The sequence below is a fragment of the Acipenser ruthenus genome, chromosome 17, assembly GCF_902713425.1.
Source record: "Acipenser ruthenus chromosome 17, fAciRut3.2 maternal haplotype, whole genome shotgun sequence".
NCBI lineage: Eukaryota > Metazoa > Chordata > Actinopteri > Acipenseriformes > Acipenseridae > Acipenser > Acipenser ruthenus.
The window spans coordinates 21,007,280-21,024,081 of record NC_081205.1 but is presented as its reverse complement, the minus strand read 5'-3'; the positions used below and the strand labels follow the sequence as shown (position 1 = coordinate 21,024,081).

At 40.9% G+C, this 16,802-nt stretch overlaps 1 protein-coding gene across 6 annotated transcripts in view; it reads right to left on the bottom strand.

Annotated features, from left to right (window-relative positions):
• LOC117423322 (rho guanine nucleotide exchange factor 4-like) overlaps positions 1 to 16,802 on the bottom strand; it is a 165,505-nt gene that overhangs the window by 79,821 nt on the left and 68,882 nt on the right. The window contains exon 1 of one of the 6 annotated variants that reach the window (XM_058990111.1): positions 10,710 to 10,862. The exons of the other annotated variants lie outside the window; for them this stretch is intronic. Coding sequence (XP_058846094.1) covers positions 10,710 to 10,856 — 147 coding nt within the window. The 5' untranslated portion in view covers positions 10,857 to 10,862. Of the gene's footprint in view, positions 1 to 10,709; positions 10,863 to 16,802 lie in introns of those variants that run through there. 6 annotated transcript variants of the gene reach the window in all.

Here is a 16,802-nt window from a genome sequence, read left to right as displayed (position 1 = left end):
CTCTTTGTAAACAGAACAGGAGCTGACTTGAAGTTGACTGTGATGTGAGCGGAGGACTCATATTTACATACAGGGGGCTTCCTGAAACAGCAGTGCCTGTCTGGGTGCAAAACAAAAAGACCAGAATAAAACCACTGATGCTGTTAAACTATTAATCACCAGAAAAAGCTAAAGAGAAACTAATGTCTGTGCACTACGGTATGTTTGACAAAAAAAATGGTGTTACTATTGCTACAGTGAACCACCTGCCAAATGGAGATGAAAAGGTAGCAACAGTATAACATGTAGGTAGAGCTATTTATGAAGCTCATTTATAATATGCATTTCTGAAAGCAGCAGAGTCCTTCTTTTGGCTATTGATATTAGGGCAGAGCATAACACTGTTTTTTTTAAATTCCGATTTACAACAACCCATCTGAATATTCTGTGAAAACCTGAATGATGTCATAATTAGATTGGATCTCATAGCAGAGAGACTGGACTGGGCAGCTCAATGGAACACTGAATCATAAGTGGAAGAAGCAAGCAATCCCAGCATTTAACAGATACACTCCCCAGCACTTAACAGATTATCCCATCATTTAGCAGATACACAATGCATGCTTTCATTCACATTTATTCTGATTCATTATTGGGTAAGTGTATTGTCCACTAATGTATAACAAAGTTTGCCTTCCCGAATCTTAACATAACCAATTCAATATTCAATATATTCAATAAACATCCACAATGGTGCAATTATAGTGTATTTAGCAACGCACAAGACTGTATTATGATACTCTTAAACAATACACTATATGGCTCCCGAGTGGCGCATCCGGTAAAGGCGCTCCGCGTGGAGTGCAGGATGCGCCCTATAGCCTGGAGGTCGCTGGTTCGAGTCCAGGCTATTTCACTGCCAGCCGTGGAAAGGAGTTCCCAGGGGGCGGCGCACAACTGGCCGAAAGCCACCCGGGGAGGGGGGGCTTAGGTCGGCCAGGGTGTCCTCGGCTCACCGCGCACCAGTGACCCCTGTAGACTGGCCGGGCGCCTGTGGGCTTGCCTGTAAGCTGCCCAGAGCTGTGTTGTCCTCCGACTCCGTAGCTCTGGGTTGGCTGCATGGCGGGTCTGCAGAGCGAAAAGAAGCGGTCGGCTGACGGCACACGTTTCGGAGGACAGCGTGTGTTCATCTTCGCCGCTCCCGAGTCAGCGCAGGGGTGGTAGCGGTGAGCTGAGCTTAAAAACACAATTGGATATTTCAAATTGGGAGAAAAACAGGGTAAAATCAATTAGTGACTACTAAATTTAAAAAAAAAAAACAAAAAAAAAACAACCAACAACAACAACAACAACTACAAATATGGACACAATAGTTTTTTATTTTGTTCAGTATTTTGTTCCAAAACCAATCAGACTGATTCCAGACAAAACAAACTGCTAAATTATCTCTCTCGTTTGCTGCATCTCAACATTCACTCTTTTAGAGCTTAGGAAGGAATCGTTTAATATCAACAAAATAAAATGCATACTTTTCTTCCTGCTAAAGATTTACATTTGACAATGATATTGTTTTTTATCTGTACATAAAAGCCGACTGTTCCTTTAAAGAAGCCTTCACCTGTATCCACTGCCATCGACCTTGCTTGGCACCAATCTGTGACAACTAGAGAATCAATGTACAACTGTTGCACAGGGCACTGCATTGCAACTCTGACAGCTATGGAATGATCTTACACAATTTCCAACAGCTGTCATTCCTAACAGTGATGGGAGTGTGAGAGTTAATAATTCAGAATTGTTCAGGTCAGAGATCAGTGTTGCCAAAAGTCAGTGAAAGATTCTAACTGACATTTAAAGCCCTTTCAGTCAGTACTGTAGCAACAGATGCATAGTTTGCTTATACAGTCGGCGCCGCCTAATCGGCATACTGATAATCATGATTGCTGCTTAAATGAGATTCAACTCTGGGGGATGGTTCTTCCCAGTGCTATTTATGTCGTTTAATTGGGATACAGTATTTTCAAATGATGAACGGAGATCGCTTTTCAGAGTAAGACAGGCCTGCGTAGCGCAGTGCAGTGAGTACGTGATTACGCTGTGTAACAGTTAATGTGTGATGTTATTTCACTCATTTTAATTGAGCCACTTGTTCTGGATAATCTTCCTTCTCCAGAGGGGTCCCAATAAAGTGGCGCTGACTGTATACTGTTTTGCTACTTTGACCTGACTTTCAATAGCTCAGGCATTTAGGACAGTACTGTCAGAATATGTTATTAAGACATCATTACATAATGAAGAGACACATTGCACAGTAGCATCACAATGATGATATTTACGCCTGCAGTATTTGAAATATCATCCTGCATCAAGTGTTCTAGCAAAAGTTTAAATTAGGGTTAGCAGTCCAGAACAGGCTTAGTTTTCCCTATCAACCAGAGCCATATCAGTCCAAGTGTGCTTATTGAAGAGCCAGCATGGCTGTAGAGGTTCACAATAATGACTGAACTGTATGAATCACCATGGGCTAATTGCAATAGTGCTATAAACAATCTCCTTCTAATCTCCCTCTTGCTAACAGTCCGACCTTAGGATCTGTGCTCTTCAGAAGGAACAACCTTGCTTTTTTTTTTCCTGTTTGGATAATAAAAACCAGCATAGACTAAAACAGCTTTAAAGACACAAGTAACACAGGACTTAATAGACACTATGAAGCTATGCACTCAGAAATTCCACCAAGCTCTCAGTAAAGGGGAATTGCAATCCCCTCACCGACACACAAGCCGTGTCTGCTGTCTTTCTGTGGCTTTCTGACAAACAAGGGGAGAAAAACCTGAGGGGAGGTTAAGAAAACCACAGCATTTGCCAAAATCAACAGCTGGCAAGTTGCCACAGCATCCCTGGCATGAGGCCTCACAAAGCAATTCTCCTGAGGTTGTAACAAGGGCTGCATTCCAAAAACATCTAGGAGGATTCTTCATTCGCTGTATATTCAAAAGAAGGATTATACGATTGATGAAGGCTGATTTTCTAAAATGTTTGTCTACCTGACTTAGTACCATACAGATTCACATCTGAGGATTAAAAGCACAAGCACAAACATGATTTATTTTATAGTAAGGCAGGTCATTAAAAGAATACCTTTGAGGGTGCTTCACATAAAATTTATAAAAGTTTCCATAGTAAAAGCAAGTGTAACAAAGCATAGTGAAAGCATGTTAAAAACATAGGTAAGCATAGTAAAGGATAGTGAGATGTGGTAAAGCATATTAAAAAACATGGCAAATCAGGGAAAACTGCAAGAATACTGTGCTAGAATACTGTGGTAAACTTTAATAAAAGTAGACATCCAGTTCAAACTTTCTATCAAATATTTAATTCCACTGCATAATTTGATTTATTTATTCTTCTTTCACAAAAATATGTTTCAAAACGAGCAAGAAACCAAACAGAATGTTAATATAATGACTCCAAAGCCCAATTAAAGTTTCAATTACTAGTTTTCTAACATTACTAGTATGTTTACAGCTCAATAAAATCCAGAAGTAAACAGCTTTGATTAAAAGTGTGTACACTACAGTATCTAGAAATCTGCTAGAATTAATCAAATACAAGAATGAGTACTTCCTACTTCCCAATAATAGACCCTGGGATATTCTAGCCAACATGCAGCCATGACCTCCCACGCCAAGGTTAATCTGGTCACCATGTTTGCGGTGATACTGGCCAAAGACATGTATGGTGAGCTACTGTATCTGGGAGCAGTAAAGATGGCAATGATGTTGTATGAACCAACAAAATAATAATACCTTGCCAGCACCTACCAACTCCACTGGTGTGAAAGGCACAATATTCACATATCCTTATCAGAGGGTAATACTAAATTTATTCCCACAGTTGGATCCATGGAAATGGGTTCAAATAAAACTAGAGACGTATATAACAGTGTGATAAAATAGAACAGAGCCCCTTTAATGAGATACAGAAAGAATGTGGTTTTATTATCAACCATTATATGTGGTCTCAGTAAATCTGTCAGTAGCTCTTCTATCTCCAGATAAGACACTGGCTAGGTTTCATAGCCATGCCTGCGTGCATACCCTGATGTGAAAAGGCATATGACAGTTGGCTGATTTTCAAACCCTCAAACAGACACCTAATACGTTATTTGAATGGATCGTTTCATCATTTCTTATTTAACCTTAGTTGTGGTTGAGCAGCTGTTCTCATTTGTTGGTACCTTACGTGAATGAAGCTCAGTGGGAAAGGGTGACTGGGTTAATATCTTTACCAAGCTTATAAAACCAAGAGTCTTGAAACGCTATGGTGCTTGATATCTTGTATTTCTTATCTTTCAATCTCAACAGGATCACACATCCGTATCTGCAAGCTCTTTTATTCTATTCCACTCCAGATTGTAAACTAAGGATATAACAGAAGGAAAGATATAAAAGCAATCCCTCTATACTGTAGGCAGGACCAATCTTTTCTCTCCACTTGTACTTAGTTTCAGTGTCCCACTATGAAATTCAATTTTACAAAAAAGTATCCATTGCAATACTTAAAAAAAAAATACCAGGTTAAGCAGGTTCAATTCAGCATAATTGACAGCGGGCACATTTTAAGGCGTTATCAAAGGCCAAGGATTAGAAGGGCATTGAGACAGAACCATTCCCTCACCTTCAAAGAGAAAGTGATGGGGTGCTGAAACTACACAAGCTACCCCTAAGTGGTGGATACTTAATCCCCCTCAGTATAAAAAATGAATGCCTTCCTCTGGACCACAGAAGCCATGCTTTATTTTCATAAAACTATAATTTTATTTTGTAACATCCATGTTGGCACTGAATAACCACAGCAGTGGTTTAAAAATCCTTTCTTTTTGACACATGCTATTAAAATACTTATTTTACTTTACCATTACAAGAACCATAGATAAGGTTCCAAAGATCGTTTTGCAAAAATCCAACATGAACCTTGTAATGTCAAGTCAGGGCATGGCTAACACCTGCAAGAATTAGAGGACATCATACTGCTTTGTGTATTTCTTCCTATTGGATTGCGCTTCATCAGATAACTGTGAGCTGCCTGAGTGCATTTGAAAGGTGTGTTATGCTGCATGGTAAATCAAAGCAGGCTGCTGATGTTATCTATACAGTAGACTGGCCTGTGTCTCCATGAAGCTCTGTCGTTATTTCAATGCATGTTTGTATTTCAATGTCATTTTTGTGCTTTTGTGAACAGATGCTGTACCGCACATTCAGTCTTAAAATATTGACAGCATTTTATGCAGGAGCATCCCTCCTAATATCAAGAATATCCCACAACCCCCTACGTTCTGGCTCTTGCAATGCACTTTCTTTGTAAGCTGACAGCTACTGTATGATAAATAAAACAGTACTGTTTTTTTAACATAAAGGTCACTATATTTACATTTCTACTAGTATGTTTAAAAACTAGAAAGTAAAGCACCATTTCAGTGCACAGCGCAACTAAACACAACGCAAATCAAATGGTGAAATAGCCAGCAAGTTTATGAGGGAAATCTCATCAGATTAAGGCTGTGTTTTCTTTCTCACTGCTATTACTGTACTGTCTTCAAAAATGGCTTCACTTTTCAGTCCTCCTAGGGCAGCACTGCACACAAAACAATGCTGTAGTGCGATAGAAAAGTTCCTAACCCTGTGTGGTTGCTTGAATTGCAATTCATCTCACTTAGTTCCTTCATTAATTCAGCCGTCATCAAAACCACAGTTTTTCTCAATGTTTTCACTGTGACTATGTAGTGATCCAGTGCTTTCCAATGGTTAATGTACCCTTGTGACAGGGTGACTGAGTCGTCTGGCGTCAGGCAGAAGCAGGAAGGAAAAATACTGACACCACCAGGGAAGTACTGCAGGTAAAGGCTGGCTGCCGTTTTTTTATTAAGCCAAACAACAAAAATAAATAAAATATTTAAACAAAAAGACTTTGCTCACAGAGCGAAAATAAAAGGTTTAAATATAAACAAGTCTCGAACACAAAATAACACGGTCAGGCTGGGCAATAGCCTTCACTGATCCTTTGTCTTTTTTAAATAAAGTTTCTCTCTCTGCTCGCTCTCTCCTCTCTCACACCCACCCCGAGTGCAGAGAGCTGCGAGGTTTATATACCATGGCCGAGGGGTTTAACTGGCTTGTAATTATCCTATTACCCCTCGGCCACAATCTGCACGAGTTTATTAAAGTGCTGTGGATGGGGCTTCCCATCCACGTTACTAAATAATCGGCTACGCCGTCAAAATACAAAACAATAACAAAACATACGGCACTCGCCGTCATGCATACAATAATAAAATCAAAATAAACAAACACAAAATAACACAGGGGCGGAGGGGGAACCCCCGTTCTGAAACTAAATAAACAAATGAATGTACAGGGCACCTCGCCCTGTTACAACCCTATTACACAATGCTGTTATCACATCTGCAAGGGCTCTGAAAGTTTCTTACAACTTTTACCTTATGTTTTGATTGAGCGTTTTCAAGTTCTGGTTGAATTCTGGTTGCCTACGGCACAGATTATCCCTATACAAGTGTTGAATTCAGAGGAGAGTATTTAGCAATGTGATACAATCAGTTTGTGCTAGAGAAAGGTTCTCCTCTAAGGCTACTAGTAAAGTCTTAGAGAGAAAAGAAACCCAACACCTAAAATTGATATAGTGTGGTTTAACATTTAGGTGTGTTTTTAGGGGCTTTGCAATTGTACTGCTTCAAAAACAGACCTCGGTAATTAAGACTCAAAAACCCTATCTAACAAGTACAACATGCTTTTAGCAATGTTTAGTGGAGAAGTGCCTGTAATTTCTTTTAGGAATGCTTGGCAAAGAATAGCTGAAAGTCAAACTAATTGTTGTCGTTCCCCCCCCTCCCCCCCACCAAAATATCCCCACCAAAATATCCCCACATTCTGATCATCTCAGTAATCTGTGTTTAAGAATATCCAAAGCACACACAGAACACACACTAAAAACAAAGACAAGTCAGATCTTAATAAATCTCAGAAGCAGTTTTAGCATTCAAACAACTAACTACAGCAAAGGTATTTTTAGTCTACAACCCTTGTCACACCCAACCAGAGTGCAAAATGGAACTCATTAATTGCAATTGGAGATTAGTAGAGGTTAATATCAAACTTTGAATCTATGTAAAGTAACCCAGATGAGAGAACCTTATTTTAAATACAGACCATTTCAATCATTACTTAGAAATCTTAAAAGCAGAAGGGTCCAGGTGTACAGTAAAGTGTTTCTGCTACAGCAATCGGAGGACAGAAAGCTTTTGATCAAAGTACATTTACAATTGTATGTTTTGATAATAATGCTGAGTAAAATTAGTTCTACACTGAAGAAAAGGAAATTGCAACTATAATTTATACTTATTGAAGCTGTGGGTTTAAGGCAGGGGGGCTGTCAGCACTTGAGCCAAAAGGACAGCCAGGTGTGTTTTATGTAATGCTGGGGAGGGTGGGAGCTGCGGATGAGGGTGTGCTATGCTGGACTACACACACTGCCCAAACAAGCCTGAAACCTGGAGGATGTGCTAGCATTCAATCCTCTCCTCACTCTCTGTTAATACCTTCGAATGTCATGCAGTCCAACTAACCTCTCCCTGTCAACTCCTGCTAATTGTACTGTACCATCCCCCTGGGCCTCTCGCTCACTTTCTGGATGAACTCGACTATCTACTCTCCTCCCTCCCCTCTCTGTCTACCCCAACTGTCCTGTTAGGTGACTTCAATATCCATCTCTCCAACCCCAGCCACTCTGCGGGATTCCTCCCTCTCCTTCACTCCTTCGACTTCTGTCTCTCTCCATCCCCTCCTACCCACAAAGCTGGCCGTCAACTGGACCTCACCTTCTCCAGAGCCTGCTGCCCCTCCACCCTCTCTGTCACCCCCCTGGACCTCTCTAATCACTATTTCATCTCTTTTACTCTGTCTCTCCCCTCTCTCCCTGCTCCTCCTACCCCCACTGTCACCTCTCGTCGTAACCTCCGCTCTCTCTCCCCCTCTGTCCTTGCCTCCACTGCTCTCTCTCACCTCCCTCCTATCGACTCATTCTCACAACTCTCCGTAGACTCTGCTACCTCCACCCTCTTCTCCTCCCTCACCTCCTCCCTCTGTCCCCTCACCTCCCGACCTGCTCGCCCCTCCCCTCCCCAACCCTGGCTCTCCTCTGTGCTCCGCTCAGCAAGAATCACGCTGCGATCTGCTGAAAAGAAATGGAAGAGAACCAAACTCCCTGCTGCCCTAGACCTTTACCGCACTCTCCTCTCCTCCTTCTCCTCTACTCTCTTCTCTGCTAAATGTACTTATTTCCAATCTATAATCCAAGCCTCCACTAACAACCCACATAAACTATTCTCTATCTTCTCCTCCCTCTTAAACCCTCCCCCCCTCCTCCTCCCTCCTCTATCTCCCCTGATGACTTTGCCTCCTTCTTCTCTTATAAAATCTCAGATATCCGCAAACTCTTTAACACCTCTCCATCCCCCGCACCCACTCCTGCTCCAACCCCTATACCCACTGCACCCCTACTAACTTACCCTCCTTCTCCACCTTTTCACCCCTCTCAGACTCTGACCTCTCCTCCCTGCTCCAGGGTCACAAACCCACCACGTGTGCCTTGGACCCCCTCCCCACTCACCTCTTTCAAGCTGCTGCTCCTGCTCTACTTCCCTTCATCTCCTCCCTTCTCAACACCTCTCTCCTTTCTGGTCTCTTTCCATCTGCCTTCAAAAAAGCCTCTATCACTCCCCTCCTCAAAAAACCTACCCTCGACCCCACCTCCCTCCAGAGCTACCGTCCCGTCTCCCTCCTACCCATCCTCTCCAAAACCCTCGAGCGGACTGTACACCGCCAGCTCTCTGCTTTCCTGTCCAACCACTCTCTGCTCGACCCTCTCCAATCTGGCTTCCGCTCTGCTCACTCCACTGAAACCGCCCTCCTGTCTGTCACCAACTCACTAAAGTCTGCCCGAGCTGCCTCTCTCTCCTCTGTCCTAATTCTCCTCATCCTCTCTGCTGCCTTTGACACTGTCGATCACTCTATCCTACTATCCTCTCTTGCTGACCTGGGAATCTCTGGAACTGCTCTGACCTGGTTCTCCTCCTACCTCTCCAACCGCACTTATCAGGTAACCTGGCGTGGAGCAACCTCCACAACTCGCCCTCTCTCAACAGGAGCCCCCCAAGGGTCAGTCTTGGGTCCTTTCCTGTTCTCTCTCTACACCCACTCCCTGGGCCCCAAAGATTTTCCTCTCCTTCCCCACCTCTGACTCCACCATCCCCTCCTGTATCTCTACCTGTCTGTCTGCTATCTCCTCCTGGATGCACTTGCATCATCTCAAACTCTAAATCTGACCTCCTTTTCTTTCCCTCCCCCTCCTCCCCCTTCTCTGATCTCTCTATCTCTGTTCCTCTGGAATCTACCACACTCTCTCCCTCTTCCTCCGCTAAGAAACTCGGAGTCACCCTGGACCCCTGCCTCTCTTATTCCCAGCACATCTTCACTCTGGCACGCACTTGCCGATTCTTCCTGAGCAACATCCAAAGAATCCGACCCTTCCTCACCAACTACACCACCCAGCTCCTGGTCCAGGCATTGGTACTCTCCCGCCTAGACTACTGCAACTCCCTCCTGGCTGGCCTCCCTGCGTCCGCCACCCGTCCGCTCCAGCTCATCCAGAACTCAGCTGCCCACCTGGTGTTCTCAATGCCTCGCTTCTCCCATGCAACTCCACTACTCCGCTCGCTCCACTGGCTTCCGATCACCGCTCGCATCAAGTTCAAGACTCTTGTACTTGCCTACAGATGCCTTGACCAGACTGCACCCAGCTACCTCCAGACCCTCATCTCTCCCTACACCCCCACTCGACCTCTCCACTCCGCCTGCACTAGAAGACTGGCTCTACCTCCTCTACGCTCCCCTGCCTCCAGAGCCCGCTCTTTCTCCACCCTTGCCCCGCAGTGGTGGAATGACCTTCCTACAGATGTCAGGACTGCCCAGTCTCTGACCACATTCCGGCGCCTCCTCAAGACTCACCTCTTCAGAAAGCACCTGTAGAACTTCTCTGTTCTTCGCCTGGGACACTTATCACCCTTCCTTAAATGCGCTTTACTTGCTCTTATCTGCCCCCTATTTTACTGCATTTAATCCTGTACTTCAGAGTACTGTAATCTGCCAAGTGTTTAATCTGTAGTATTTTGTATTTAATCATATCCTGATGTAACTATCACTGACACTTATCTGCTGTATCATTGAATTGTATTTTGTCACACTTGTACTTGCTTGAACCAAAGTCATTGTATTTATCTTGCTCTTAATTGTATTATTACTTGTACTGTGATACTTGAAATGTATTTGCTTTCGATTGTAAGACGCCCTGGATAAGGGTGTCTGCTAAGAAATAAATAATAATAATAATAATAATAATGCCATCTATACGTATCCAAATGAAATAAGCATTAGAAACTAGTTAATGTCTGAACTCATCTACAGCTCAAGCAATGAGCCCAGATTCATAATTTCCCTAAACTGTCTACCAGAGGAACGATCTTAAAGTCAACAAACTATAAATGTTCGTACCTTTTTTAAAATGTTTTACAAACACTCATTCTATTGTGCAATAAATGTAAGTATAAGGTAGTTCACAAATACCCTAAAGCATAAAAAATGTATTAAAATCACATTTACCATGTTCCAGTATTCTTCTAAACAGATAGTTTTGGGGATCAAGTAGAAATGCTCTGTCCATAATGCCATATCCAAATAACCAGCCTTACAAGATACAGTAGCATCTAAGAGTACACATTTAGGCAATACAACATGTGAATATTCCATGAATTATTGGTAAGGTTATATAAAAATCCACGATCTTCCTAGAATCTCCATGTTCTGAAAACAGATGCTCTGCAAGACCATCTGACAGTCCGTGCCACTGAACAAGCAGTCAGGCCTCTTACAGGGTGAATTGAATCATTCTGTGTGGGTCGTACGCTACTTGACATTTCCTCTACATAGCGCAGATCCACCCACAAATCTTTATCAGCAAGGGAAAGCAGCATCAGTATCACTTGCTGTTTCTAATGTCTAGTTACATTTAAAAGTTTGGTGGGTATTTATATGATAAAAAACATGTGTTCTGTCTGAGAGTGAGCATGCCTTTGAAATGTAGCCCTTTCCCATCACGTTCAAGGTACATTTGACCTGATCCGTGGGATGAAGTTCCCTGCTGGGAATGTGCTGTCTCCCAGCAGCCTGAAGAATCCCTAAGCAAATTCAGCATTCCCTGGATAAGGCTACAGAACCCAAAGTTATCATTATCTAATTTTAAATGTGTAAAAGTTTGGTCATTTTGCAAGCTTAGACTATTAAACTGCTGTAATCAGTTAATGCATTTGATATCCTTCATTTAAATAATAATAATTATAATAAATGTGACAAATCTCTTTTAGCAATTACAATTACGACCACATACACTGAAACCAAACATTATTCACCTACTTTAATGAGAAAATAATCAGCAGATTATATTATATTATTAATTAATGTACTATTATTTTATTTTATTTCATGTTTAAAATCAAACACTTTTCCTACCTGTGATTAACGCTTTCAGATTCCTGTTTACAATAAGTGTCTTTGTTGCCTTCCAAAGATTTTTGGCTCAAGTCAAAAAAATAATAAATCCTTCCTTTCTCCATCGTTTACATCCACAGTTTAGCAAAAAAAAAAGAGCAGCATGCTTACATCAAACTGATTTTTTTTTTTCTTTGGTGACTCAGAGCACAAAAGAGGGATATCTGATTCCTTTTAACAGGGGGGTTGGGGGTCTTATGAAAACTAGGAGGTCACTGGCATCATGTTTCAGCAGTAAAATTCTGCAAATCGGTATATGAGAAAATAAACACAATCACTGATGGACAGACACATTGTATTAAAGTATACAACACTATACAATGTCCTCTACATTATCGAATATTCTAAAAGATCAAGTTCAATGTTTTCATACATCAATACACTATTTCTTTTCAACACAAATCTCGATAGATATTCTCCTATTCTTCATTGATTTTAAATATAAATCACCCTTTCAAGACCAAAGACTTTGGGATCAGTTGGTCCGATCACTAAAAACACAAGAGGGCTCTAAATGATGCTTGTTAAAAATAGTTCATCTCACTAAGCCCAGCGGACAAGAGGCTAAATATTGTACATTATCATAAGCATATTCTTTTATATTAATTGTCCATTGTCTCTGCATTTTGGCCAATACAATTATATTTCTACATGGCTATGGCCAAAAGTTTTGCAACACCTAGAATTTTGAGACACAATAAAAAAATAAAATGTTTAATGTTGTCAGTTTTTCATTAAGTATATGGAAAACTACAAAGCGGTGTGTAATTCATATGTTATCGTAACAGTATTCAGCAGGTTTCATTCGACTTTATGAAGCACAGTTAGTTAATTCTATAGGAGGATGCAAAACATCTGGCCATAGCTGTAGAGTATGGGGCGTTTGTCTTTAACTCCTGAACTGATGGATTAGAAGACAGCATTTTTCTTAAGTGTACATACAAGGCTGCTACAACCTGCATGGCTAAGTTCTGGAAACACCCACCCACCACCCTAAGCCTTTTAAATTATAATACATTATACACCATTACAATCTTTACAACCAATCAGATTGCTCTGTTGCTGTAGGATATGTCACGATACACTACATCCGTTTTGCTATTTTGTATTAAGTACAAAACTGTAGCAGTGTGCTCAGCAAACTGACAGCACAGCAATTTGTTATATGAATTACAGTGCCTTGCGAAAGTATTCGGCCCCCTTGAACTTTGCGACCTTTTGCCACATTTCAGGCTTCAAACATAAAGATATGAAACTGTAATTTTTTGTGAAGAATCAACAACAAGTGGGACACAATCATGAAGTGGAACGAAATTTATTGGATATTTCAAACTTTTTTAACAAATAAAAAACTGAAAAATTGGGCGTGCAAAATTATTCAGCCCCCTTAAGTTAATACTTTGTAGCGCCATCTTTTGCTGCGATTACAGCTGTAAGTCGCTTGGGGTATGTCTCTATCAGTTTTGCACATCGAGAGACTGAAATTTTTGCCCATTCCTCCTTGCAAAACAGCTCGAGTTCAGTGAGGTTGGATGGAGAGCATTTATGAACAGCAGTTTTCAGTTCTTTCCACAGATTCTCGATTGGATTCAGGTCTGGACTTTGACTTGGCCATTCTAACACCTGGATATGTTTATTTGTGAACCATTCCATTGTAGATTTTGCTTTATGTTTTGGATCATTGTCTTGTTGGAAGACAAATCTCCGTCCCAGTCTCAGGTCTTTTGCAGACTCCATCAGGTTTTCTTCCAGAATGGTCCTGTATTTGGCTCCATCCATCTTCCCATCAATTTTAACCATCTTCCCTGTCCCTGCTGAAGAAAAGCAGGCCCAAACCATGATGCTGCCACCACCATGTTTGACAGTGGGGATGGTGTGTTCAGGGTGATGAGCTGTGTTGCTTTTACGCCAAACATAACGTTTTGCATTGTTGCCAAAAAGTTCGATTTTGGTTTCATCTGACCAGAGCACCTTCTTCCACATGTTTGGTGTGTCTCCCAGGTGGCTTGTGGCAAACTGTAAACGACACTTTTTATGGATATCTTTAAGAAATGGCTTTCTTCTTGCCACTCTTCCATAAAGGCCAGATTTGTGCAGTATACGACTGATTGTTGTCCTATGGACAGAGTCTCCCACCTCAGCTGTAGATCTCTGCAGTTCATCCAGAGTGATCATGGGCCTCTTGGCTGCATCTCTGATCAGTCTTCTCCTTGTATGAGCTGAACGTTTAGAGGGACGGCCAGGTCTTGGCAGATTTGCAGTGGTCTGATACTCCTTCCATTTCAATATTATCGCTTGCACAGTGCTCCTTGGGATGTTTAAAGCTTGGGAAATCTTTTTGTATCCAAATCCAGCTTTAAACTTCTCCACAACAGTATCTCGGACCTGCCTGGTGTGTTCCTTGTTCTTCATGATGCTCTCTGCGCTTTAAACAGACCTCTGAGACTATCACAGTGCAGGTGCATTTATACGGAGACTTGATTACACACAGGTGGATTCTATTTATCATCATTAGTCATTTAGGTCAACATTGGATCATTCAGAGATCCTCACTGAACTTCTGGAGAGAGTTTGCTGCACTGAAAGTAAAGGGGCTGAATAATTTTGCACGCCCAATTTTTCAGTTTTTTATTTGTTAAAAAAGTTTGAAATATCCAATAAATTTCGTTCCACTTCATGATTGTGTCCCACTTGTTGTTGATTCTTCACAAAAAATTACAGTTTCATATCTTTATGTTTGAAGCCTGAAATGTGGCAAAAGGTCGCAAAGTTCAAGGGGGCCGAATACTTTCGCAAGGCACTGTACTTGTTTAATAATTCTGTTTATGTGTTTAATAATTAATAAGCTGTTTAACTTCATATTAGAAATAACACACATCTTGACCACATCTAAGTTTAACATATCGGTGTTGAGAGCTGGCTCTACGTCAGTCCTTAGCTAGTGAAGCCTAAATCATTTATCAAATACAAATCATGTGCAAAACCTGCAAATTACCTGCACTCCCCAAAATAGTTACATTATTCACCTACTTTAATGAGAAAATAATCAGCAGATTATATTATATTATTAATTAATGTACTATTATTTTATTTTATTTCATGTTTAAAATCAAACACTTTTCCTACCTGTGATTAACGCTTTCAGATTCCTGTTTACAATAAGTGTCTTTGTTGCCTTCCAAAGATTTTTGGCTCAAGTCAAAAAAATAATAAATCCTTCCTTTCTCCATCGTTTACATCCACAGTTTAGCAAAAAAAAAAGAGCAGCATGCTTACATCAAACTGATTTTTTTTTTTCTTTGGTGACTCAGAGCACAAAAGAGGGATATCTGATTCCTTTTAACAGGGGGGTTGGGGGTCTTATGAAAACTAGGAGGTCACTGGCATCATGTTTCAGCAGTAAAATTCTGCAAATCGGTATATGAGAAAATAAACACAATCACTGATGGACAGACACATTGTATTAAAGTATACAACACTATACAATGTCCTCTACATTATCGAATATTCTAAAAGATCAAGTTCAATGTTTTCATACATCAATACACTATTTCTTTTCAACACAAATCTCGATAGATATTCTCCTATTCTTCATTGATTTTAAATATAAATCACCCTTTCAAGACCAAAGACTTTGGGATCAGTTGGTCCGATCACTAAAAACACAAGAGGGCTCTAAATGATGCTTGTTAAAAATAGTTCATCTCACTAAGCCCAGCGGACAAGAGGCTAAATATTGTACATTATCATAAGCATATTCTTTTATATTAATTGTCCATTGTCTCTGCATTTTGGCCAATACAATTATATTTCTACATGGCTATGGCCAAAAGTTTTGCAACACCTAGAATTTTGAGACACAATAAAAAAATAAAATGTTTAATGTTGTCAGTTTTTCATTAAGTATATGGAAAACTACAAAGCGGTGTGTAATTCATATGTTATCGTAACAGTATTCAGCAGGTTTCATTCGACTTTATGAAGCACAGTTAGTTAATTCTATAGGAGGATGCAAAACATCTGGCCATAGCTGTAGAGTATGGGGCGTTTGTCTTTAACTCCTGAACTGATGGATTAGAAGACAGCATTTTTCTTAAGTGTACATACAAGGCTGCTACAACCTGCATGGCTAAGTTCTGGAAACACCCACCCACCACCCTAAGCCTTTTAAATTATAATACATTATACACCATTACAATCTTTACAACCAATCAGATTGCTCTGTTGCTGTAGGATATGTCACGATACACTACATCCGTTTTGCTATTTTGTATTAAGTACAAAACTGTAGCAGTGTGCTCAGCAAACTGACAGCACAGCAATTTGTTATATGAATTACAGTGCCTTGCGAAAGTATTCGGCCCCCTTGAACTTTGCGACCTTTTGCCACATTTCAGGCTTCAAACATAAAGATATGAAACTGTAATTTTTTGTGAAGAATCAACAACAAGTGGGACACAATCATGAAGTGGAACGAAATTTATTGGATATTTCAAACTTTTTTAACAAATAAAAAACTGAAAAATTGGGCGTGCAAAATTATTCAGCCCCCTTAAGTTAATACTTTGTAGCGCCATCTTTTGCTGCGATTACAGCTGTAAGTCGCTTGGGGTATGTCTCTATCAGTTTTGCACATCGAGAGACTGAAATTTTTGCCCATTCCTCCTTGCAAAACAGCTCGAGTTCAGTGAGGTTGGATGGAGAGCATTTATGAACAGCAGTTTTCAGTTCTTTCCACAGATTCTCGATTGGATTCAGGTCTGGACTTTGACTTGGCCATTCTAACACCTGGATATGTTTATTTGTGAACCATTCCATTGTAGATTTTGCTTTATGTTTTGGATCATTGTCTTGTTGGAAGACAAATCTCCGTCCCAGTCTCAGGTCTTTTGCAGACTCCATCAGGTTTTCTTCCAGAATGGTCCTGTATTTGGCTCCATCCATCTTCCCATCAATTTTAACCATCTTCCCTGTCCCTGCTGAAGAAAAGCAGGCCCAAACCATGATGCTGCCACCACCATGTTTGACAGTGGGGATGGTGTGTTCAGGGTGATGAGCTGTGTTGCTTTTACGCCAAACATAACGTTTTGCATTGTTGCCAAAAAGTTCGATTTTGGTTTCATCTGACCAGAGCACCTTCTTCCACAT